General features: G+C 36.7%; 1 protein-coding gene across 1 annotated transcript in view; it reads right to left on the bottom strand.

Moving 5' to 3' along the window:
• gucy2f (guanylate cyclase 2F, retinal) overlaps positions 1-26,926 on the bottom strand; it is an 85,628-nt gene extending 58,702 nt beyond the window's left edge. Inside the window, exons 1-3 of the mRNA XM_039746260.1 lie at positions 26,191-26,926; positions 23,530-23,831; positions 1,877-2,231 (exon numbers count right to left, since the gene is read on the bottom strand). Coding sequence (XP_039602194.1) covers positions 1,877-2,231; positions 23,530-23,831; positions 26,191-26,926 — 1,393 coding nt within the window. The remainder of the gene's footprint in view (positions 1-1,876; positions 2,232-23,529; positions 23,832-26,190) is intronic.
• Between the last annotated feature and the right edge of the window lie 890 nt (positions 26,927-27,816).

The following is a 27,816-nucleotide window of genomic DNA, read 5'->3' as shown; positions in this document are numbered from 1 at the left end:
TCATAAACTTTTTTATGTGTTCTGCACGAAAACGATAAGATTCAAAGTACATGGGGTAAGTAAGATATAAAAATATTATCATTTTGGCATGGAGTATTCCATTAAAACAAAATATGAAATTTAATCTCTTTTAGTTGCAAGTTAGACAATTGTTTCTGTACTACAGCTTTCAAGTATGAAGGTATCACAAACTTCTTCTTCCATGAATAAAAGTATCTAAAATACACTTATCAGCCATAACATTAAAATCACTGAAAGGTGAAGTGAATAAAATTGATTACCTAGTGATAGCTGCACTTTTTAAGGGGTAGGATATATTAAGCAGCAAGGAACAGTCATGTCTTGAAAGTGATGTATTTTGTATGCAGGAAAAATGTGCAAGCGTAAGGATCTGAAGGACTTTGACAGAGCAAAATTATGATGGCTAGATGATTGGCTCAGAGCCTCTCCAAAACAGCAGGTCTTGTGAGGTTTTCCTGTTGTGCAGTGGTTATTACCTAACAAAAGTGGTCCAAGGAAGGACAACCGGTGAACCAATGACTGGATCCTGGCCGCTCAAGGCTCATTGATGCACATGGGAAGTCCGTCTGGTCTGATCCCACAGAACGGCTACTGTAGCACAAATTGCTGAAAACCCTAACGCTGGTTATGAGAGAAAGGTGTCAGAATGCACAGTGCATCATATCTTGCACTTTGGACTGTGTAGTTGTAGTCTGGTTGGAGTGTTCATGCCTACCCCTGTCCACGGTGAAAGCACCTCCAATGAGCATGTAAATGTCAAGAGCTGACCATGGAGCAATGGAAGACGGTGGTCTGGTCTGATTTTAATTTTGTGGCTGATTGGTGTATGTTAGTGTTAAGTAACTAACTCTGAATGATTTGATTAAGCACCGATCTTGCTAGGTCATACGTTTTGGGATTGATCTATATGAAGAACATTTAGGGGAACAAATAGATTAAAATAGTGCTTAGCGAATAGAATTGGGTCCAATGTTTTCCTAATCCTTTCATGGCATTATTTGAAGTAACACCAGGTGTGATAAGATTATGCATGCAGTGATAAACCTGTTGCAATCTCTTACTTTACATTGTTTGCATATTGCCTTATGCAGAAGAGTCCTAACCATCCACTATAACTCAAAGTAAGAGCAACATTAATGTTCGTATGAAAATTCCCGTCACTGTTCTGTTTTTTTTTTGTATTTTTTTAATACACCCAAGAATACATAATATTTTTGTTAAAATAGCTCTCCTAACTTGTTAGGGGTTGGATTTAAGTGTTGATTATGTTTTAAGTCATCTTAATTTTGTGAAACCTCTACTCTTTGTATTTTTCATTGATATGGGGACTACTTATTGTAATGTGATCTTTAAACTCAATAAAACATACATTAAAGAATAGTATATGTAATAGTTTAAATGTCCTTGAGATGTGGGTAAAATCTCAGATACACTGAGATATTTCATGTTGACGCTAGGACTGTAACTCAGCCAAAATTTAAACCCAAGTCCATAATGTCATAAATACTAAAATCAACAGCGTCATGCCCAGACCCCAGGAAATTTTTCATTGTGGATACAATTGTTCAATATATATAAATGACAATTAAATGAGGATGTATTTAATTGTGGATAATGTCACTCAATACATAGAAATGACAGTGAAACTCTTTAATGTTCACCCACCTTTGTTTAATGTAATTAAATCAGCAGCACAAGATGTCCAAAAACATATGAAATGCATATTTTAAATACCAAAACATATATAACTTGCTTCTTTGCTACCAACCTTAAGCATTTTCTTCCTTTGGTATAGATACAATACTAAAATAAACTATGCTGCAAGAATAGAGGAAATGAATTAACAGTACTTTACCTCCTGTGCAAATTTTATTTTCATCAAACCAGCATCTGGAGTCAGGGGCAGGAGGTGATCCCCCAGGAAAGTGAATAACTCTTCCCAGAAATCTCACCATGTCTGATGACATATCTATATAATGTGTGCTGTACAGCTGGCTGTGTAGTCCATTTGAATCTAAGATGACATAATTAGTAAGACCATCTCCCCTGCTGTCAGTTTGAATTCTCTGATTAAAGCCATTAAATGTTATATTCCTGGTATATTTAACTAAATTAGTTTCTGTCACTGAGAAGCCATTTGTTCTGGCATTGTTCATAGCTTTTGCCAATAGATAAATTCCATTGTAAATGTTAGCAAAGAGTGGAGAGACCTAGAACAAAAAGTAAACAAACAACCATGTTAAAAAAAAAACTATTAAAATCTATATAGCTTTGAATAATGTAATGTTTACAGTCTAAGTATTTTTAATCAAAATACAAACAGTACACTCTTTAAAAAAAAATTCACTCCCTGTTCATTTTCAAGTAACAGCAGTCTTCTCTGATAGGAGAAAGGCAGGAACCAATCTCAGATCACTCGCCTTCCCATCAGAATACACACCATTCACACAGTCATGCCAATCACTGTGCAAATTCAGAGTTAGAATATTACTTGAATATGGATGAGAGGCAAGAAACGTTATCCTACAGTTTTAGTACAGTTTATTATACACATACCTTACAGTACTTTTTTTTCCTTTACATTAGAACATTTTTTGTCAAGAATAAGCCATTCAGCCTGAAAAACTTGCCAATCCTATTCACCTATTTTTTTTCAAAATAATGTCAAGTTGAGTTTTAAAGGTTCCCAAAATCCTACTGTCCACAACACTACTTGGTCACTTTTATTCCATGTGTCTGTAGTTCTTTGTGTGAAGAAAAATTGTCTATCCTTTCTGCAAATAAAGTTAATCTAATCTAAACTTAACAAGTCTCCATGCATATCCCCATTTTCTTGTGAACAGCTCATTTTGAAGCAGGAATTCACTATACTGATGCTTTTCTTAAGTTACACAAATTAAAGTGTTGTCTGTACTTTTAAAGTTAGTTGCAATTAAAATTGATATATAGTCTCAGAAAGAGGAATCAAGTCATCATGAGTATGTGTTGCAAATAGTTTTATGCTTATAATAATGTGCATAATTCTGTATATTGATTGCTAAGGTATGGCAGAGCATTCCAGTTTTGCAAGACATCAAACCTTTTAGGGTTCCACACTATTTTTGGCCCTCTTGACCTGAATAAACCTCATTTTTAGGGTATTTTTGGATCATATTTTGTTCAAGAAATTACACCCTTATGATAAAGAGTAAACCAACAGGTGTCTTTAGAAAAAAAATATCACAAAGATTTGAAGCTGCCATTGAAACTGTGGGGTTTACCTGATAATGGGATGTGACAGAAAAAAATTACCACTTTTCACAAAACTAGGAATCTGTAATACATGCATGTAAAGTATTGTTTTATGCCTTTTTGAGGTTGCTGATCACCAATATGATCGTGTGTTTGACATTGGATTCTTTTATGGCTGGTCCTAGCCCTCTACGAGCCTCTTCCAGAAGGTTAAAAATGACAAATTTCATCCATAAGCATGTGGGGAATTGTTTTAAACTATTTCAAGGTCAGTGTTTATGAATATTATTTTATTTTTTATTTTTATCTTTTACTAGGGACCTAGCTGTCTATGGACCTCTATCAGAGGGGGACAAATGACAAATTTCTATTATGTTAAGAATATTTAGACTTTCAAGGAATACTCTACCCCAAAATTTCTTTATATGTTACTTACACCATATACTTTGTAGTGGCAGCCCAGAAGAAAATTTAATGTTATGTTTTCATGCAAAATGTTGTATCCTTCTTTCTCTCCATTTTGCATGAAAACATGACTTTAACATTTTTTCTCAGCAGATACTACAAATATGTTTGGGTGACATATTCCTTTAAACGTTTAAATTGAAGCATATATGTACATATTTCAAAATATTTGATGCAGCTATTCTTGTTTATAATGTATCTCTACCTCATTAAGTAAATCATCACATTTTTTATAAACACCCTGAGTTAGGGCTGCACACTCTAATTCAGATTTTTTAAAAGCTAAGATTGCTTCAGGGCCTTTTATTGAACATTGTTTCCCAGATGTAAATTATTCTCTGTCTTCAGCAGACAACAATGAAATAATCAATGAAAAGTTTCACACTTATTATCACTCACTTTGTTTCACTACACATGATAAAGAAAAAACATATCTGAAAACTGTCATTGCTCCAGTTATTTTAGTGACTAATGAGTATAATCTCACTTGAAATGGCACTGCACAAAGCACATAGTGGATGGAGAGATTGAGTTGTGAGTGAAGAGCACAGCATTGGTTGGATGTTTTCTCACAAAGATTTCATAGACACAGCAGATCTGGGAATGTGTGCAAATGCGAGAATAAATGTTCAGCCATCTTTATGAAACTTTAAGGATCGATACAAAGTGTTATTTGAATGTACTATAAATGAGAGACTTTTAAATAAGAAAAATTTTATTTGAGTACTATACTGTATATAGTACTATACTATTGTGCTATATATAGTAACTGTATTGAAATGCTGGCGTAAGTACAAAAATGCATATACACATAATCGCACATATTGAATCACAAATATGATTTAATGGCAGATGTACATACTGTCACACACGTGTGACTAGGAAGATGTTGTATAGACCAAGCAAAGGTAATTCCACGCCAGGTCAGGGGGTGGCGGAGTGCACTAAACCTTTTCTTGTTATCTCTACAGACCAGCCGCGGGAAAACCTGTCTGATTTAAAACAGATGACGTCACTTCTGGTTCTGGCGCCAAGAAGAATATCACTTCCAGTTACAGCTGACTAATGAAGAAACATCACGTCCAGTCCCCTTACGTCGCTTCCTGTCCTATCCTTTAAAGCCGCCATCTTGTCAACCCTTCTTCAGTTCTGTTTTGGACTCGATATAGAGAACATCTCTGTATTTTACAAAGATTCTTTTGCAGTCAGGAATAATATACGGGTGGCTGCCCCAAACCTTTTTAAGTGTGTCGAGTGAATTCTTTTACAGTACACAAAAAGAAAACTGTTTATTTTTGTATTTTCATAGGTTATTATGTCTGTATTGCCTGTGAAAATATTGCAAGTGAGGTGCATTTTCTTGCAGATTGCTCCATCCATAATGTGCCATCTTGTATGTTATCCTTCCCTCATATAAAACTGATGTTGGCAGCGCGCTTTATCTTTGTGATGTCCTCTTGAAACTGGGACATTAATAGAAATGTAATGGGCAATGAGGACAGACACAGCACAGGATGATGCAAAAAGTGCTCAGTTATTTTTACTTTACAAAGTGTTTATCCATAAAGAAATTGTGGTGTAGTCCACCCAATAAATAATCCAAATAAATATTCCAATAAAAACTATGTTCTTAATAAAGGTTAAAATTCCCATAAATTGATTAAAAGCTAAGAGCAAAACAAAGGTCAGGAACTCTCTGTAAAGCACAATATGAGACTCAGTTCATCTGTCAAAAACAAAGGCTCCTCTACTCACTCTAAGATGTCCACTAGCAAGTGCTGTCATCCTTCTATCTGAATTATTATCACAATTCCACAGCACTCTGTGGGGAACACCATGAGCCCTGCTCCCTGCTCCTTTCTCCTGCTGCAGCAGAAGTTGCTTGGAGTGGTTGATCACTCCTGCCTTTGTGCGCTCAGCAAGAGTTACCCTGCCCTGTGAGTGTTCTATCCAGGGCATTATTCCTGACCACTTACCTCCATTCTGCAGCTCTTCATTGATCCTGTCTGTACTCTTCTTTCTCTTTATTGTCCAGGCTCTTTATCTCTCTTTTCTTCCTGTTTGATCTTTATTTCTTAATCTTCCTACTAAGGCTCCTTTAATAATGAACCCCCTAACCCCCACTCTGCAAATGAATGCGCAATCAGCCAGTTTCCCCATCAACAACCCAGGGCCACCCAACCATACTACCATGCACACCTACACCATCCTCCAGCCTGAGCATACTGCTTTTAATAGCAACATGCATTATGCCAGAAACCCCAAAATATGCTTTGCCACAGCATACTGATGGCTTGCTGGCATATCAGACACTTACCACACTGCGGTCCTACATCATACATTATAAGTAAGGACAGATGCAGTATATCCATTAATGAACAGTTGTTCCTCATGGAATATTGATACCCTTTCAATGCAGGGAATGTCAAACGAATTCAACAAGTCTGAAACCAAATTTTGGACAGCTGCTGATGTTAATAACAAATATATATATATATATATATATATATATATATATATATATATATATATATATATATATATATATATATATATACAGTGGTGTGAAAAACTATTTGCCCCCTTCCAGATTTCTTATTCTTTTGCATGTTTGTCACACAAAATGTTTCTGATCATCAAACACATTTAACCATTAGTCAAATATAACACAAGTAAACACAAAACGCAGTTTTTAAATCATGGTTTTTATTATTTAGGGAGAAAAAAAAATCCAAACCTACATGGCCCTGTGTGAAAAAGTAATTGCCCCCTGAACCTAATAACTGGTTGGGCCACCCTTAGCAGCAATAACTGCAATCAAGCGTTTGCAATAACTTGCAATGAGTCTTTTACAGCGCTCTGGAGGAATTTTGGCCCACTCATCTTTGCAGAATTGTTGTAATTCAGGTTTATCTGAGGGTTTTCTAGCATGAACCGCCTTTTTAAGGTCATGCCATAGCATCTCAATTGGATTCAGGTCAGGACTTTGACTAGGCCACTCCAAAGTCTTCATTTTGTTTTTCTTCAGCCATTCAGAGGTGGATTTGCTGGTGTGTTTTGGGTCATTGTCCTGTTGCAGCACCCAAGATCGCTTCAGCTTGAGTTGACAAACAGATGGCGGACATTCTCCTTCAGGATTTTTGGTAGACAGTAGAATTCATGGTTCCATTTATCACAGCAAGCCTTCCAGGTCCTGAAGCAGCAAAACAACCCCAGACCATCACACTACCACCACCATATTTTACTGTTGGTATGATGTTCTTTTCTGAAATGCTGTGTTCCTTTTACGCCAGATGTAACGGGACATTTGCCTTCCAAAAAGTTCAACTTTTGTCTCATCAGTCCACAAGGTATTTTCCCAAAAGTCTTGGCAATCATTGAGATGTTTCTTAGCAAAATTGAGACGAGCCCTAATGTTCTTTTGCTTAACAGTGGTTTGCGTCTTGGAAATCTGCCATGCAGGCCGTTTTGCCCAGTCTCTTTCTTATGGTGGAGTCGTGAACACTGACCTTAATTGAGGCAAGTGAGGCCTGCAGTTCTTTAGACGTTGTCCTGGGGTCTTTTGTGACCTCTCGGATGAGTCGTCTCTGCGCTCTTGGGGTAATTTTGGTCGGCCGGCCACTCCTGGGGAGGTTCACCACTGTTCCATGTTTTTGCCATTTGTGGATAATGGCTCTCACTGTGGTTCGCTGGAGTCCCAAAGCTTTAGAAATGGCTTTATAACCTTTACCAGACTGATAGATCTCAATTATTTCTGTTCTCATTTGTTCCTGAATTTCTTTGGATCTTGGCATGATGTCTAGCTTTTGAGGTGCTTTTGGTCTACTTCTCTGTGTCAGGCAGCTCCTATTTAAGTGATTTCTTGATTGAAACAGGTGTGGCAGTAATCAGGCCTGGGGTGGCTACGGAAATTGAACTCAGGTGTGATACACCACAGTTAGGTTATTTTTTAACAAGGGGGCAATTACTTTTTCACACAGGGCCATGTAGGTTTGGATTTTTTTTCTCCCTAAATAATAAAAACCATCATTTAAAACTGCATTTTGTGTTTACTTGTGTTATATTTGACTAATGGTTAAATGTGTTTGATGATCAGAAACATTTTGTGTGACAAACATGCAAAAGAATAAGAAATCAGGAAGGGGCAAATAGTTCTTCACACCACTGTATATATATATATATATATATATATATATATATATATATATATATATATATACTATATATATATATATATATATATACTAGATATGATTTCATTGGAGAAAGATCACACTCGATTCCCAGGGAAAGACAATGACACTAATGATGAGACCCATTAGAGTTTTACAGGGACTTTGAGAAAAGTCAATGCTGGCAATATTTTCACATCACTAATTGCTCAAAAACACGTAGTTCTGTATCAAACTGTAAACAAAATGAGACCTTTTTTTCTTCTTTAGGCTCTGAAACTATGTAATGTTCCATAAAATAATAGGTTGAGCTTCTTCTAGAATCTAGGAAACCCATATTCAACAAAAATCTAGGGGGTTCCTTACTAGTAACGGCACTGTGAAAGAAATAGTTTGAGAATCACTCCTGTAAAATAACAGAGCGGGTGGTGGAGGATATAGAAGAGGAAGAGATGCACACCAGAATGCCTCTAGGTGTGAGCCTCTGCTCTCTGCTTCTGCAGCTGAACACTGGCTTCTCCTGGCAGACTATGAGTGTGAAATGCAAGGAATCAGCATTATATGCTCAGGGGGCTGTCGAGTCCAGCATTGGCTGCTACAGCTCTGTAATGTCACTGTGGCCTCACAAAACTTCATGGGGCCCTGGGAAAAAGAGTTCACCTAAGCCTTCCACACAGCAAATTGTTAGGGAAAAATTCATCGAACAAGGTCACTGGCAAACTTCATTGCTAAAAAATCCTTTGGCAAATTTTGCTGATCAACAATAATTAAAGTTAAACGAATTTTATATCTTTCAAGATGCTGTTTTACCATTCGATAATACAGCTATAGAATGCATTTTTACCCATTCACTTGCATTTTGCTTTATCACAAAAAAGTGAATTTGATTAAGCAGTAACTAGGCTGGAGAAAAATATGTTATATTATATTTTATTATATTATATTATATTATATTATATTATATTATATTATATTATATTATATTATATTATATTATATTATACATTAGCAAAATACCCACGCTTCGCAGCGGAGAAGTAGTGTGTTAAAGAAGTTATAAAAAAAAAAGGAAACATTTTAAACATAACATAACATGATTGTCAATGTAATTGTTTTGTGACTGTTATGAGTGTTGCTGTCATCAAGGATTTGATTATCATTATTTCTTTGAATCAGGTTCGTATTTGGAAGATGTGTTGTGTTCAAGTTACATTCCATGTTTGTCAATCGTTGTAAAGAGAACAGGTTTCATTTATCGAAGTGTTCACTACCCAAATCGGTACTCGTGAATCTAAGATGTTTAACAGGCATTGCCGGTATTAAGTTGTGGATTTGCCTGCGAATATTTAGCAGCAGCGTGTCTATGAACTTAATTTAAACTTAAGCTTTACACCTTGCTTTCCTATTGATATGACCTCAAAGGCTTGTTCAGCTTCAGAGGGTTTTTCCATTCTTACTGCATCAATAAACAGCTTGTCTTCCTCTTTATCTGAGAAATCACACACTGCATGCACAGGTTTACCTTTCCCAGTCCTGCAAAGTTTAGCAAAGTGGTTCAATTTACCACATTTTTTACACTGTCTTTAGCTGGACATTGACTTTTTCCACCATGTGCTTTGTTCCCGCAGTACCTGCACGAACTTAATTTAAACTTAAGCTTTACACTTTGCTTTCCTATTGATATGTCTACAAAGGCTTGTTCAGATTCAGAGGGTTGTTCCTCTCTTACTGCATCAATAAACAGCTTGTCTTCCTGTTTATCTGAGACATCACACACTGCATGCACGGGTTTACCTTTCCCAGTCCTGCAAACTTTAGTGAAGTGGTTGAATTGACCACATTTTTTACACTGTCTCCCTTTAGCTGGACATTGACTTTTTCTACCGTGTGCTTTGTTTCCGCAGTAGCTGCACTTATGAATATGCTTGTATGCGTCACTCGCTTCACATTCTTTTGCTGCCTTCTCAATTGTGTAATGCATTTTTGTTCAGCTCTTTGGAGCTCTTGCTTGTTGTCTGCGTACTGCGTTCACAGTCAGTTCACGTGAGCCACTTGCAGTACATGCATCGAAGGTTCTCAGCTGTGCTTGTGCTATCTTGTGCGATCTTACGATGTCCACGGCTTTATTTAATGTTAGCTCAGACCCGGCACTTGCCAAACACTATTCTATCCCTGACCATCTCATCTTCGTTTGCATAAGCACAGTCCTTCACCAGCAATTTTAACTCCGTTACAAAGTGATCAAAAGTCTCGTTTATACCCTGCATCTTCTCATTAAACTTGTATGTTGCAAATATCATATTCGTCTTAGGCATAACAAATGCCTCAAAACGGTCATAGTAAGTTTTCAGTACCTTGGCTTCGTCCTGGGTGAGAGTCCATGTGCTAAAAATGTCTATTCCTTTTTCCCCAGTCCACAGGAGTTGGCCTTATATACGCAGGCACTCAATTACGTGGGAGCCGTGGGTATGGGGGTTGCAATATAGGCAGGCAGCCAACTACATGGGAGGTGTGGTGATGGGGGACGCAACTCCGCTTCACACGGTGACCGAGCTGCAGGCTATGACCGTATATATGTACGTAAGTAGGATTCAGTTTGACTGTTACGCGTAGAATTTCGAAATGAAACCAGCTTAACTTTTGTAAGTAAGCTGTAAGGAATGAGCCTGCCAAATTTCAGCCTTCTCCCTACACGGGAAGTTGGAAAATTAGTGATGAGTGAGTGAGTGAGTGAGTGAGTGAGTCAGTCAGGCAGTGGCGAAGTACTGCTTTAAAATTTTAATTAAGAAGAAAATGAAACCTTTTTAAACAGAGGGAAAATATACCAATAATTATTTGTTAAGGATCTCTTTGTATACCACATTGTGAGTTCGGCCCTCCGGTTGTAATATGACCAAGCTGTGCGCTGAGCTTACTCTTGAGCAGGCAACGTACAGTTGGCCATGTGAACAGTAAACTGGTTTCAAATCTCACAGCTTGGATTGCTGCTGTCATAATCGGTTTGAGTTTCATGGTTTGTTTCAATTACGACAGTATTTGTAGGACTTGTGTTGAAGAGACATTCGGCATCTGTCAAGTGTTGTAAGTATACAACCGATTTCATTGATAACTTTACATCCAGCTTTTGAGAGTTTAAACATTCATAAACATCAAAGTGTCCACTACTGAAATCGTCACCTGTCAATCTAAGATGTTTAAGAGGCATTGGCGGTTGTCAAAAGGTGTAAAATATTTGGCCATTTCAGTACACTTGAAAGCGATAACCGAACAATTCATCTGCAGCCATCAACTAACATGCAGATCCATATGTGTAGGGCTTAAGCATTTCACTCTTATAGTGCTCCTGTGTAGTATAATTATCTCCTGTACCGTCATCAGTCCACACCTTGAACCTGTCCCAGTCATTCAATACATAAGACACAATGTTCCTCCGGATATCAAGAGTGAGCCTGATATGGCTGTGCAATATGCAACAAAGAGAATGGAAAAGGTAGGTGCCATCTCTGGGCATGGAAACAACTCGGTAAGTGACAGTTCTTTAATCGATGGTGATCACCTCAAAAGACATAGTAATGGGGGTACGGTTGGAATGATAAAGGAAATGGGTACCTGAACAATGTGAAGTAAGTCTAAAATACCTACACAATAACTATAATCGTAATAAATGAACAATAAAACAGAGGAGAAGCCATGGATTAAATTAAAAGGCTGTAGTTATCAGCAGGGAGACGTGAATCCCGTGGCGTAGCAAGGAAGGGAATGTAGAGACTGGAGCGACGGACGGCCTTATATAGGTAGGAAGCCAACAACGTGGGAGGCGTTGGGATGGGGGACCCAACACCGCCTCACATGGTGACCGAGCTGCAGGCTATGGACATATATGTATGTAAGTAGGATTCAGTTAGCGTTGGGAACCCGTGTACCAAATTTCCTGAAGATCGGCCCGTATGTAACAAAGACCGCTGAAAAGTTCAATATGGCGGCCGACATCATTGGCATCATACCACTGAAATAAGTACGTACATCGGTTTTGGTTAGTGCAGGGAAGCCACCTACCAAATTTCATGAAGATAGGGCCATAAATAAGAAAGTTCAACATGGCAAATGTTGTCAACCGTTATGACCGTTACGCATAGAATTTCGAAATGAAACCTGCTTAACTTTTGTAAGTAAGTTGTAAGGAATGAGCCTGCCAAATTTTAGCCTTTTACCTACACGGGAAGTTGGAAAATTAGTGACGTTGGAAAGTTCAATATGGCGGCCGACAGTGGTGTCATACCACCGAAATAAGTACGTACATCGGTTTTGGTTTGCGCAGGGAGGCCACCTACCAATGTTCGTGAAGATGGGGTCAGCCTTCTACCTACACGGGAAGTTGGAGAATTAGTGACATTGGAAAGTTCAATATGGCAGCCGACAGTGGCGTCATACCATCGAAATAAGTACGTACATCGGTTTTGGTTAGCGCAGGGAAGCCATAAATAAGAAAGTTCAACATGGTAAATGTTGTCGACCGTTATCGACCGTTATGACTATTACGTGTAGAATTTCAAAATGAAACCTGCTTAACTTTTGTAAGTAAACTGTAAGGAATAAGCCTGCCAAATTTCAGCCTTCTACCTACACGGGAAGTTGAAGAATTAGTGATGAGTGAGTGAGTGAGTGAGGGCTTTGCCTTTTATTAGTATAGATTATATTATATTATATTTTATAAAAGAAATCTTGGGACAAGACAAGACTATTGCCAAGAGATTGTTTCAAGTTGGTAGAGGGGGTCTCAAGTTGGTAGAGGGGGGGTCCCACCCTCCCCTTAACCATTTCTGGTTAATGGCCCATGGCCACGGTCCTCTCACATTTCATTCTTGTGAATGCTTTTATCAGACACAGTTCTTGCTCTCTCAGTTCCTATAAATTTTACGTTTTCCTCACTTTAAGTTCTCATAAAAGAAGACTTATTATGTCCAAATCTTGTTGAAGAATTTTATCCTGAAGGGTTATCAACAGAAGAAATGAGTATACGAGCAAACCTAGCACTGAGAAATTAAGAAGTCAAACGAATTAACGTGAAAATTGTCCATCGGTTACAGGGCAAATTGGTTAAATGCGTATCAATAGACTGCACAAAAAGTTGGTGGTGATGGTGCGGAAGATGAAAACATCAACTTACAATATCTTGTTAACACTGACCAGTCTTCCACCGACCGAATTACTGTTGAAAGGATCTATTGTAATGTTATTAAATAATATATGTATGAATGATGGGCTGTGCAGTTGGACAAGATTAGTTGTATTGAAAATTAGTTGAATAATTCTAACATGTTAAATTTTAACAGGTGACAAGAAAGCTAATGCAGTACATATTCCGCAGATAACATTAGACACCAATGAAGATCTTGATATGCCATTCGTATTAAAACGTTTACAGTTTCCCGTTGGAATAGCTTTTGCTATGACAATTAACAAATCACAGAGACAAACCATAAAAGTGTAAGTTTTTTAAGTATTTGCATGTTAATTTCAAAGCCAAACAGAATGAAAACATATAATGCAACGAATACCTCTAACGCAACATGAAACGTAATTTTCTTTCAATTTGTTATGCTTTACTATTTTTTACTATGGTTAATTGCTTACTGTAATGTAAAATAGTTAGTTCTATTGTGCATATGTAACAATTCCCATGAAAATAACAATCTGTCTAAATTGTACATCCACTTCCCCATACGCGAACGGCAGAGCTGTGAACTGGCTAGCACATGGTGCCCGCCCAGGGTTTGGCAAGTGAAATAATTATATTATTTTATTATTTATAAATGAAATTGAAATTGTTTTTCAAAGGTGTTAGTAACCTAGAGATGTAATGTCTAAGCTTGATTTGATATAGTCAGTTAAACAATTGTGGGATTGCTCAGCTGGCACAAAATAGGGGACATTCCAGTTGCTTTTGACCTCTCCTTAAAAAGAGTAAAAGGCTATAGGAGACACACTGGAGATTACAGGATCTCTTGCTCACTAGAGGGCACATAGATCCAGAAGGCAATCCATGGGGCTGACTTGTCCCTTCCTCTGTCAGAGTAGGCAGCTGATGCAATACAGTTGAGCTGCAGGCCTCCACAGCTTTACTCCATTGACAAGCCAGTCAAACTGCACACATCCAAGAATTTTCCAGCTGCCTTCATATTACACATCAGTCATGTTAATTGACATCCTCAGGCATTTGTATCTTTCTCAACATGTCCATTTCAAGACATACCTCTGGTGTCATTTTCATAAAACATCCTTACACTATGTTTAAGGTTAGAGTTATGGTAGGGGTATCTTACTCAGAATCAATGATGACTATTAAGTAGTCATGTCTTGCAGTTAGGTGTGTTATCTAGTAAAAGTGTTGTGTAGTACTGTAGGCCACAGCCAGGCCTATCTAGGAGTTTTTGCTGAAAAAATCATATTACAAAAGCTTGCAATCCTATTGGTTGTTCTGTAGTGCTCCTGAATGATAAACCTCTAGAGGTCTACTGCTAGACCCCTCTCAGCTAAGGAGCACAATTGGAAGCCCATCCAATTAAGGACAGCTGAATTTTCAGGGGTAGAGGAATACCAGGACCTGCTAGTGGGAGTTCTAGTCTGGTGTCTTTGGAAAGAATGGCAGGCTAGTTCCAACCCAGGAACTAATTCTATGGCCAGGCTGGAAATTACATTGAGATGGGGGTTAAACCTCTCTCAAGACTAAAGCTCAAATAAGTGTAGAGTTCACTTCAATTCAGTTTATTTTTGTATAGCAGTCTTCACTAAGCACAAGTGTGTAGAGCAGTACAATGTTCTTAGGTTAAATGCATATCCAAACTTTTTTAGTCTACTTCTTGATTCCCCTTATGATGCATTATATATTTGACACAGTTTCTTCATCAAACTGGTGAGGGCAGTCCACCACAGAGTTTTGAGCATACTGTTATATGTATATTGTATTAAAGAAAACACAACAATGTGCTCAATGGTGCCTTTCAGTTTCTTTATTTTTAAAATATGCAGCAATCTTTTATAAACTGCTGTGGGTAAAAGTGTCTGCTGAGGAAATAAATGCAAATGCAGTATATGTGTTCTGCCTCGCAGAACATCTGTTTGTTAACACTTATTCACACTTATGAATATTCATGTAAATAGTTGTAAGGAAGCAGAAGTAGAATTACAGGAAGTCAGTGGTTAGACAACATGCTTTGTGAATAGTCTGTGTTTGTTAGTCCCATGGAACCAAAGCCTGTAAGAATTATTGTAAATTAATTGGATAAATATTTAGCACATTTATGTTGTTTATTACATCAGTAATTATTTGTAATTTGTTTCTTTTCAGTTTCACTCTAATTTCATAAAATCAAAATAAAATTGGAGAAAGGCGCTATCTCCAGATTCTATAAATCTTTTGTGAAGCAGTATTTGGCTGCTGTTTAGTTTCTGGTTCATACACCAAAGACAAGAAGAGTGAAGTGCGAATGCAGTAGTTAAATCCCATAAATCATAATTCCTGTTTGTTTCAATTTTTAGCTTTTCTCCTAATAATTTAATTCACTGTACATGCATTTCCTATTCAGACAAGCAGCATAATTCATAAATTGCAAACATGTAAGAAACATGATGGCCAAATTTGTATTGTAAAGCATTCAATACAAAAATAAAGTTTGGTTTCAGTTGTTGGGCACCAGGTGTGTTAAACAGTTAACTCTACTACTTAGTTAACTCTAAGTGTACTTTAGTGAGCAACGTAATGTTTAGTGTACTGACCTTTGCAAATGACTTTGACTTTTCTTCCACTAAGTATTTAATAAAATACTCACTTGACCTTTGCTACTCTCAATTAACAAATTATGTGAAAAGACCTGAATTTTAGTTCTCTTGAAATACAACACTGAAATCCCCAAAGGTCTAGTTCACATACTGTATATAAAGCTCTACCAAAAATAACCATAACCTGTTCAGGTTCATCATTTAGATATAGGCTGAGGCAGTGCTTCCCAAACTCGGTCCTGGGGACCCACTGTAGCCGTAGGTTTTCATTCTAGCCAGATTCATAATCAGTGACAACACCTAATAACACTGATCTCATTTAATTAGCTGGTATTTGTTTTCTTTTATTCTACATTCAGAAAAACACAGCAGCAAGATTTTTACATTTATAAGACATTTAGAAATATTTCTATTTTTGCTATAGATTTAAATGCTTAACTCTCCTTTGTTGATTTTGTTATATTTTGCCCTTTCTCTGTGCAGTTTTCCCCCTTCATTGTATCTTATTAATGACAATTAAAAACAAACAGAGCAGACACCCAGGAAACAACACTGAATCATCAAAGACTGCAACTGCTTTAGCGTCAGACCCACTAATTAGTTAATAATGGATCAATTAAACAATTGGAACACCTGGAAAAGTAATATGAAAATCACTGCTTGGTACATTTAAATATAATATATATATATATATATATATATATATATATATATATATATATATATATATATATATATTTTACCAACCTTAGTTTTCTCATTTCTATATTGTTCCTAAAAACACAGAACCTGGGAAAATGACAGTTCACTCAATTAGCCCAGCAGTCCAGTTAAAAACAGAAGGAGCTTGGAACAAAAACCTGCAGCCACAGTGGGGCCTAAGGACCGAGTTTGGGAAGCACTGGGCTATGGCTCACATTTTATCTACTGTATTTTGGAGCTGACATTCATACCACAATTTTTTTTGGTTCTAAATATTTTATAATTGCTTGTACTGTGTGCCATTGCTTATTGATTCTGGTGGTTAGTTTTTAAAATTTAATTTGTTCTTTGTTTGTATTTTACATACAGTGCATCCGGAAAGTATTCCCAGCACATCGCTTTTTCCACATTTTGTTATGTTACAGCCTTATTCCAAAATGGATTAAATTCATTTTTTCCTCAGAATTCTACACACAACACCCCATAATGACAACGTGAAAAAAGTTTACCTGAGGTTTCTGCAAATTTATTAAAAATAAAAAAAATTGAGAAAGCACATGTACATAAGTATTCACAGCTTTTGCCATGAAGCTCAAAATTGAGCTCAGGTGTATCCTGTTTCCCCTGATCATCCTTGAGATGTTTCTGCAGCTTAATTGGAGTCCACCTGTGGTAAATTCAGTTGATTGGACATGATTTGGAAAGGCACACACCTGTCTATATAAGGTCCCACAGTTGACAGTTCATGTCAGAGCACAAACCAAGCATGAAGTCAAAGGAAATGTGTGTAGACCTCTGAGACAGGATTGTCTCAAGGTACAAATCTGGGGAAGGTTACATAAAAATTTCTGCTGCTTTGAAGGTCCCAATGAGCACAGTGGCCTCCATCATCCGTAAGTGGAAGAAGTTCGAAACCACAGGACTCTTCCTAGAGCTGAGTGATCGGGGGGGAAGGGCCTTAGTCAGGGAGGTGACCAAGAACCCGATGGTCACTCTGTCAGAGCTCCAGAGGTCCTCTGTGGAGAGAAGAGAAACTTCCAGAAGGACAACCATCTCTGCAGCAATCCACCAATCAGGCCTGTATGGTTGAATGGCCGGACGGAAGCCACTCCTTAGTAAAAGGCACATGGAAGCCCGCCTGGAGTTTGCCTAAAGGCACCTGAAGGACTCTCAGACCATGAGAAACAAAATTCTCTGGCCTGATGAGACAAAGATTGAACTCTTTGGCGTCATGTTTGGAGGAAACCAGGCACCGCTCATCACCAGGCCAATACCATCCTTACAGTGAAGCATGGTGGAGGCAGCATCATGCTGTGGGGATGTTTTTCAGCGGCAGGAACTGGGAGAATAGTCAGGATAAAGGGAAAGATGACTGAAGCAATGTACAGAGACATCCTGGATGAAAACTTGCTACAGAGCGCTCTTGACCTCAGACTGGGGCGACGGTTCATCTTTCAGCAGGACAACGATCCTAAGCACACAGCCAAGATATCAAAGCAGTGGCTTCAGGACAACTCTGTGGCTGTCCTTGAGTGGCCCAGCCAGAGCCCAGACCTGAATCCGATTGAACGTCTTTGGAGACATCTTATAATGGCTGTGCACCGACGCTTCCCATTCAACCTGATGGAGCTTGAGAGGTGCTGCAAAGAGGAATGGGCGAAACTGGCCATGGATAGGTGTGCCAAGCTTATGACATCATATTCAAAAAGACTTGAGGCTGTAATTTCTACCAAAGGTGCATCAACAAAGTATTGAGCAAAGGCTGTGAATACTTATGTACATGTGATTTCTCAGTTTTTTTATTTTTAATAAATTTGCAAAAACCTCAAACTTTTTTCACGTTGTCATTATGGGGTGTTGTGTGTAGAATTCTGAGGAAAAAAATGAATATAATCAATTTTGGAATAAGGCTGTAACATAACAAAATGTGGAAAAAGTGATGCGCTGTGAATACTTTCCGGATGCACTATATATATATATATATATATATATATATATATATACAGTACAGGCCAAAAGTTTGGACACACCTCCTCATTCAATGTGTTTCTTTATTTTCATGACCATTTACAGCACTCCATCACTCTTCTTCTTGGTCAAATAGCCCTAACACAGCCTGGAGGTGTGTTTGGGGTTATTGTCCTGTTGAAAAATAAATGATCGTCCAACTAACCTGACTTCTGCACAACACAACTGCTGGTCCCAACCCCATTGAAAAAGCAAGAAATTCCACTAAATAACCCTGATAAGGCACACCTGTGAAGTGAAAACCATTTCAGGTGACTACCTGTTGAAGCTCATCGAGAGAATGCCAAGAGTGTGCAAAGCAGTAATCAGAGCAAAGGGTGGCTATTTTGAAGAAACTAGAATATAAAACGTGTTTTCAGTTATTTCACCTTTTTTTGTTAAGTACATAACTCCACATGTGTTCATTCATAGTTTTGATGCCTTCAGTGAGAATCTACCAATGTAAATGGTCATGAAAATAAAGAAAACACATTGAATGAGGAGGTGTGTCCAAACTTTTGGCCTGTTCTGTATATATATATATATATATACACACAGTAATTTTAGTAAAGTTTTATTTTAGTAAAACTGAATTTTAATTTTTTCCAGTATTTAAATATACTGCAATTAAATGACTGAAATTGGGAACTCCCAATGACTTTAAATATTAGATGGACTATTTCATGACCTTCCTTTTCCCATTATATTGTCACAAGGATTGGGAACATATCATAGCAGCATGGCAGCTATGAAAAATAAACTGACATACTAAATGGGATGCCAGTTTATTTCAGGGTAAAATTGACCACAAACCCACAGTCAATGATGCTGAAAAAAACACATTAACTAGTCATTTTTTCATAGACCTCTTTGGTATGTAGGACAACATGAGCAAAATATGCAGACACTGTATCTATAAATATAAAATGTAAATCTGTGACACTGCATCTACTGTATTCATAACTGGTTTAAATATTCCTCTGATTTATGGGTTTCATCAAAACATAAACTATATCCATCCATCCATCCATTATCCAACCCGTAAATATCCTAATTACAGGGTCATGGGTGTCTGCTGAAGCCATTCCCAGCCAACATAGGGCGCAAGGCAGGAAACAAACCCTGGGCAGGGCACCAGCCCACTGCAGATAAACTAAATCAATTTAGTCAAATATAAAGTTTGCACAGATGACATGCTTAACTCTGTAGGACCAGACTTAAGGCAAGATCTAGCCCTAGATTCATATATTATACAATATCCACATTTAAATCTTATTTTAACATGGACATTCCTGCCACTATTGAAACTGTAGAGAATGATATTATGGCATCTTGCTCACAAGCAAAAGTCTGCTATTTATGCAAAATGCTTCAATCAGAGATACATCCATCTTTCACTTGACCTGCTTGTTCTACGACCAAAGGGGTCAGAAACAACCCTGGGAGCATGTTGCACAAAGAAGGATTCAGGATTGAACAGAAGATCAATTCATTGCAAGGCACACTTATTTACATGTCTAATTCAGAATTGGCAAATCAACCAAACATGCATGTTTTAGGGGAAAACCAGAGTACAGGGACAAAAGACACAAAAACATGGGCAGAATGTATAAATTCTAGTGAATCAGCTCAAGAGTTGAAACCAGGACTCTGCAGCTCTAAGACAGCAGTGCTAAACAGAGAGTTACTGTGACAAACAGATATTTATCATTAAAAATGTCTAATATTTTAGCATATGTACAGTATATACTGTATATTTATAGTATGAAATTCCACAGTTGATAAAATGAGACATTTCATCCTCATTTATTATATAGACAGATGTCACCTTTATCCAAGGTAACTTACAAGATTGTAATGCATTATATGTATTTATTGTTATTTTTGATAGCTGAAACACAGGCCTGTAAAGTGACTTGTTTAGGCTACCACCTTGCGGTTTAAAGTAGAGTGCGATGTGATACCATATCGCCTACCTGCTGATTCAACCAAGAAATCTTCTTTAAAATCAATGACATCCTTTCATCTACCAAGAAAGAAATATTCCTCAACTATTTTCTTCCTGAACTATCAAGATACATTTTTAAGAGTATATTTATATATTTTTGTTTCTAGTAAGATGTTTTCACCTAATCCTTTTTAAATACACAATGTACTTTTACACCATATTCTGAATCTGCCAATGTTCTCTTCCAAATTAATAGACTTAAAGAATGACATAAACTGTATACCCACAGAATAAAACAATGAAGATATAATTTAAACCTACCAACCCTATGCTTACTCCGAGATATTTATTGTATATCTGGTTCAACCTTCATATCACATAATTTAAGCAATTCTAACAGTTCAGAAATTGGAGTTTTTTTTACTCCATTAGTTTAACTATCAGAACAGTACAGTATATGCCAAGTGAATAAAATAAAGATTTCTCTCTCTCTCTCTCTCTCTCTCTCTCTCAGATTCAAGATTCAAGATTCTTTATTTGTTACATGCATAGTTATACAGAACAACACGCAGTGAAATGCATCCTGATCTGCTTATCAAAACTGTGCAAAGTTAGAAGAATATCAGATTAAAAAAAGTTCTACATTGAAAGATGACAATATACAGTAATAGGACATAGGATAAATAAAGTAAAATTAAGTGAAATAAAGTAAAATTCAGTGTTAAAGTGGAATAGTGATTATTGTGCAAAACCAATGTTAGACAGGTGCATAGTGTTAAAGGACAGACCAATTTACTAAACAAGGTAAGGGTAGACGGCATGGTACAATTACAGTCCAGTCTAAGTATGTGGAGGGTCATGGATGAGATGGCATGTTCTGATTTAACAGTCTTATGGCTTGAGGATAGAAACTTCTTCTGAATCTCTCTGTCCTGGCCAGGATGCCACAAAACCTTTTGCCTGATTTTAACAGATGAAACAGGCTATTGGTGGGATGAGATGAGTCTTTGACTCTCAGAGTCTGGGTTTGGGCTGAAGGAGGGGTTGTGTCATCCACGTGCAAATGAGAGGCAGCTTAAGGGCTCAGGTGTTGGTAATTACCAGCTGAACCATGGGTTGGCGCTGTGGACTAATGCCTTCTCTCTTCCACCCTCTGCAAAATGGAAGACTGACAGCTACTCTGCCACTGATATCACTTCCATTTTTCAAACTCCTGAACCCATTCTTTCCTGTTGAGTCACCATATAATCCCAGAACCAGCCTTCCTGCTCTTGTTCAATTCTGAATTCCACAACATGGTGTGTGCTTTATTATTGTCTACTTTTTTAATCATATTGAGTCACCAAGGTGGTGCTCAAACTCTTTAACTTTGTTGTGTCTCCTCTTTAACTATATACAGTATATATGCAAAGTTGTTGGAGTCACTCATCGACAAAAACACTATTTCCTGTTTAGTTAAAAAGCTGAAATTTGACAGGATGTTGCATCTAAATCAATAAGTATCTGCTAAGAAAGGAAATTTTAATATCAATATTTAGGGGTAAACCCATTTCCCCTTAAAAATTAAAAAAAACTAAATACCCCAAAATCTCAAAAATGCTTTGACTGATTTTAAAGTTGGTGATGTTATAGAAAAAAGAAAATTAGGCGACACCTGTTTTTTATTTCTCTGTATTTATCGATAATAAAGCTGTAATGAGTGGAGTATTAGGTAGAACATCCTTTTTTGCCTATGAAATTGTAAAAAATGGGGTATGCTGATCATGCAATTGAACACCACAAGCAGAACATCCCCACTGCACAACCTGATGCTATAATCACTCAGAGAAATGGGGCTGCTGATGAGTGAAAAAGAGTAGCTGCCCCACAAAGGAAAAAAAGACATGATGGATTGCAAACCTCAAAGAAGATGTGTTAAGCAAGTTGCCTCCTTGGATACACGCAGTCCTTATTACTCTCTTGGCTTCATCTTACTACTCACTGTGCAGTGTAGAACATATTAAAATTCAATCTTTTATACACATAAATTCTTTTACACACAAACTTCAAAGAACTGCAAGAGGTATTGTTGGAGGCATGGGGATAGGTGGTTAGGGAAAGGCTTCGTGGTAGAATATGGGCAATATTATGGAAAATTGGGGTGTCCCCTTCAAGGTCATACAATATATGCTGTTAAGCTCTGGTTTAGAAAGCACAAACAGAGAACTGCTAGTCCACTTCAAACCCTATGTTTAACACAAGCCAGTAGCGAAAGCATGCTATTGTCAGCATTCAATGCTTGCACAGCTCATTAAAGGCATCCCTCTTGGACAGAACACAGAGGAGGTGCACATTGTACATAGTGCATGGTATTATTCTTTTCATTTGTTCCTAAAGCACAATGATTAAAACATTGAGTTCAATGGAACATTTAAGTGTGCAGTCTGCAAATGTCAATGCAGTACGTAATAAGTTAAAGGAGATCACAAGTCATTGCATATTGCTTTTCATCTAAATCTCTAAAACTTTGTAATGGTTGTAAAGATTATGAATCAAAGCATTGATTTCAAATGTGACTGAAGCTATCTCTTTCACAGGATCTGCATTGGGGTAAAATTATCTCTATACCGAAAACTACCACTATTCCTATCAATTACCTGTTTGAATTCAAAACAATACATTTTCACTAAGAAAAGCAAGAATTGATCTATAACAGGAAAGTATTACTCATATGCAATTATATGTAGCATGCTCATGGCACACTGATAGTGTTGCTGCCTCACAGCAAGAAGACCAGCGATCACCTTTTGGAACCTCCCGGTTTTGAATTTGCATGCTTTCCCTGTGTCTGAATGGGTAACCACCATTTTCCTCCCACAGTCCAAAGATGGAACTATTGATGCTAAATTGGATGTGATGTACATGTGTTTTATTTCTCCCAGCAATGGGCTAATGCCTGTCTAGAAACTGTTCCTGCCTTTCGCCCTATGCTAGCTGTATTAGGCTCCTGCTCCCCCACGGCCCTGCTTAGGATTAAGTGGTCTTAGAAAATGGTATGGTATGTTGAAGAGTAAACTGTATACTTACATAATACCTTTGAAACATCTAGTTAACCCTTGGCACAATAATTAAGGTCCATTGTCTCAGGAAATTTCCCAGGTGAAGCGAAATAACCCAGCTAGTTCTAATAATAAAGAGACGATTTTAAACATGGATAAGTCATACCTGTTCAGGCAGCAGGTCTGTAGTTATTTCACCAAGTTTTTTTGCCTCATTGAATGCTTCAATAAATGAATTTTCCTCAGATTCAACAGTTATTGTCAATACTGAATCATAGGCTTCTCTGACTTTGCTGTTGTTTCCCAATATAAAAAAAGAAGTGTTTTTGTATGGGAGACTGTAGAGCAACGTATCATAAGGTACAAAGACATATCTCCCGCCAGTCAGTCCCATTTCATTAGCTTTCTCCAAAAATGCAGCTTGTTGTTCACCTCCAAGCAGTACAGAGTGCATGCACATGATGATCACTGTGGCATAAGTAAAAATGGAACAATATTTAATATACTTATTCTGCTGGTAACTCAGTCAAACAATCAAACATTATATCACACCTTTCATGTTTATAAAGTGATTTACATAGCAATTAACAATAACGGTTAGTTTTTTCAATTTTGTTAAATAGGCAGGACAGTTTGGCACATAAAAAAACAAGATAAAAAAAAAAAACATGAAGCAATATCAGTATTTAAAGAGCTGGATTAGCATTTAGAATTTTTGTTTTAAAATCAGAATATGGATGCAAAGATGAACAGATATGATTTGCATTGTGTTACATGGTGAAGACCAGAAGATTTCCAGTTGTTTACAGGTTTATGAGGGTCAAAGAGAGAAGAAAAAAAAAAGAAAATAGAGATAAAAGGAGGTTTTATGAAGTAATTTTCAGTAATAAAGACACGTTCTTATAATAAAGGCTTGAATGTGTTTTTGATTGAAAAATGAAATATATTATAGATTAAGCAATCAAAATATTTTTTCAGGGTGTGTTTTTTCTGTTAAAAGGAAATGCTTTTAAATAAAATATGCCTAGTGAGAAATAACTTTTCTGAATGGTGTTAAATGCAATATTAATTTGAGTACATAGTTTATACAAAAGTGTATAAAGCCTGTGAGTCCACAGACATCTTTATTCTTGCTTCTTTAATTTATTGCTGCAATTAATTTTCTGATGTATTATATGTGTAGATTAAATAAATACATGCCCAGTTTTTTATTATTTAAACTGTTTATTGAGTTTCTAAACTACCAACCTAGTTTTTAATTTTTGGGTGCTAGGAACTGTCCCTGTACCAACATGAGTGACAGTCCATCTGAGGCCACATCACACACAAACACACATAAAGGGCCAGTTTAGCATAACCTAATCTCCTTTTCTTCTGGATGTGAGTGAAATGCACAATTATGAATATGCAAACTGCACAAGGAGTGCTTGAGGATGGAGGTTGGAGATGCAAGGCAGCAGTGCTAATCATTGTGTCACCATGCTGTTCATTTAGTGCATTTCTAGTAACTTCTCCACAAAGTATTACTGTTAGACAAGGGTTAACTTATTTTGGCTTTCACCAGGATGGAACATACATAGGCTTTTTGAATTAGGGACTTTGTGGCTGAGTAGTATAGACTTACATAATGATATTAAAAAAAATTAAGTCAGAAAACAAAAAAATAAAGCTTTTATATGAGTATTTTTATGCACTCCTTGTGTCTAAGCCAAGTGTGCTCAGTCTTGATCCTGGAGAACTACTGTGACTAAAAATTGTATTTTTAAACAATGCCTGATTTTAATTGGGCTGCTATTTTAGCTAGACATGTATGATTAGTTCAAGTTAATAATGATTAATAATTATAATTAGATTACATTATTTGGTTTATTTTGAAATGATCAGCATTTCTGAAACAGCTCCTCCTCCCTAGTATTTATTTTTAGTTGTTCCAGTATGTCTTAGTTCATCTAAGTAAGTTCCGCTATATATACTCCACTTGTGGTATACTTTTGTTTCACCCTATAGACCCAAAAACAGAATTGAATCTATTAGGAACTTTGGGTTTTAATGCAAATCTTATAATCCAAATCACTGTAGCCATTAAAAATGTGAATTATTTATTTCATGAAAAAATGTGGTTCTTTGTTACAGTGCAAATTAGAACACATATCCTCTATTCAGCCATTTTGCCTGCTCGTCCTTTTAACAGGAAAGAGGAAAGCGATGATAAATATACAAAGATGAGGCCACTTCTAGATGGATGAAGTGGGTAAAAGAATTACAATGTTAACTGTCAAGCTATGTGTAGAAGTAAATAACTTGTGAAAAGAATAAAGAACTAAAAATGGAAGACTACTGAATGAGAGGACTTTGAGAATTAATGTCACCTTTTTGCAAAGCAGAATGTTTAATTTAAAACATTCAGTATTTATATATAGGTGAATCTGTTTGTATGTCAGATGGGTGCAGTAACTGATTATCTCAGGGTGCTGGTTCTGTCACCATCTGAATGAAGTTTGCATATCTTCCTTGTGACCATGTTGTGCTTATCTGGTACTTGACTTTCCTTTAACACTGCAAATCTGTTCCTTTTAATTTGATTGCTGACCATAAATATGCGTAGTGTCATCATGTTATGTTTCCTGTGATAAAATGACTTTTCATCTGTGGTTGTTTCGCTGTCACAATTCTGTAATGGAAGGCACAAGTTTAAATGGATGGATAAACCTAATATGAAAGATCTCTGGCAACACACTCAATATGTTAACATATTTGCTTGAATAATTAATTACTTGATAAATCAAAGTGAAGACTTTAATCAAATATTAGTATGATGTATACCTACTCTTGAGGTTTCCAGCTTCCTTAATTTTTTGAAGGCTCGTCTCTATACCTGTGGGGCCATCACCCAGTGATGTCACGAGTCCAACAGGCAATCCAAGGATCCTAAGAGAGTCTGCCACCCTTTTGGCTGTATCAATCCACATGTCTTCATTGGATGAAACAATACCAATATTTGCCCAGGTGAAATATTTCATGACATTAAACAAAACTTTTGTAGGTGAAGGTAATGTCCTTGTAAATACTGGGTAACTCCTCACCATGTCCAGTTCATTACTGATGCAAGTCCAGGAAAAAATGGCTTTGTTCCAGTTCTTGCTCAGAAGAGTTGCAGCATCACAATAGCCTGGATTTAAAGGTCCAAGGAATGCTGATACCATATTTTCATATCCCAAAAACATACTAAGTGCTTTTGAAGTTACACAATCTTCTTGGAGAACTACAAAATCTATCTTGTTGCCTAAATCCAAAGACAAATCATTATTTATCCGATCCACTGCTAATTTAGCTGCCAGCTCAGGAAATACTCTGGAGTAAAGGGGGTCACATTTCCAAGGTCCTAGAACTCCAATATTGAAGTTTAAGCATTCCACGTGGTATGGAGAAGTCAGTATTCCAATCAAAATGCAGAGAAAAATTTGCACCTTCCTTACATTGGTTTTCCATTTTAACTTTATTCTCTTTGAAATGATAGATGATTTCAAAAATAAGCCATTAAGGTAGAGCAGAATTTTACACATTGTCTTCTGAATGTCCAGAGTCTAATATTGAAATTCTACTCTCTATAATCCTGACAAAAGAAAATAACAAGGCATGTTTTTTTTTTTGTATGAATACTGTGTATTTTAACTGTCATCCCTAATGATTAAAATTTCTTTTGCACAAATGTAGAAATAATAAACTGACATCTTTTTGTCAACCTGATAGTTTATTACTTTGTTTGAATTTGAATATCATGAGTACTTTGCGCAATTTATGCAAAAAGGAGCATAAACATATTTATCTTTTTATGTATATAATGTACAGAAATACCACCTGAGAGCAGACTGTAGCATATGGATATTCAATGTATACTTGCTTGCTTGCTTTCAATTTACTGAAGTTAACATAATGTAACCCTTAATCCAGTGCCTACCATAGCATGTAGGAAAGTGCTTCTGAGAAAATAAAACGTTTAGTTTAAATAATCAAACATTATAGCGCATTGTGGATAAAATAAAAATCAAATTGCATTGCTATGTTTAGTTTTGCGAAATAATTAATGTGCAGTAGTTGTGCAATTCTAAATTAAATACATAGAAAAAGGTGAGTCCTAAAATGATCCATTCAGTCTTTTTTTATCTTGCAAATAAATAACAGTTGTGCACAAAACAACGAAACCTCCTTTCTTAAAGGAAATGGAATAATCAAGGTTTAATATGTATCCTTTTAAATATAAACCCATCACAAGTCTTAATTTGTACTCGCACTAATGTATAATTTCCTATGAAAATCAAATATTTTAAGTTGTTAGAAAACTGCACATTTTGTTGTAAAGGTTTGATTTTGTAGAATGTTCAGTTTAATCCTCAAAATGTGTTAACGAAAATGAAAATCATAAATAATAGTAATAATACCTGGTTATATGCAA

This window comes from Polypterus senegalus, chromosome 2 (genome assembly GCF_016835505.1).
Source record: "Polypterus senegalus isolate Bchr_013 chromosome 2, ASM1683550v1, whole genome shotgun sequence".
Classification (NCBI taxonomy): domain Eukaryota; kingdom Metazoa; phylum Chordata; class Cladistia; order Polypteriformes; family Polypteridae; genus Polypterus; species Polypterus senegalus.
Note: the sequence above shows the minus strand (reverse complement) of the source record. Positions and strands in the feature narration are given on the sequence as shown.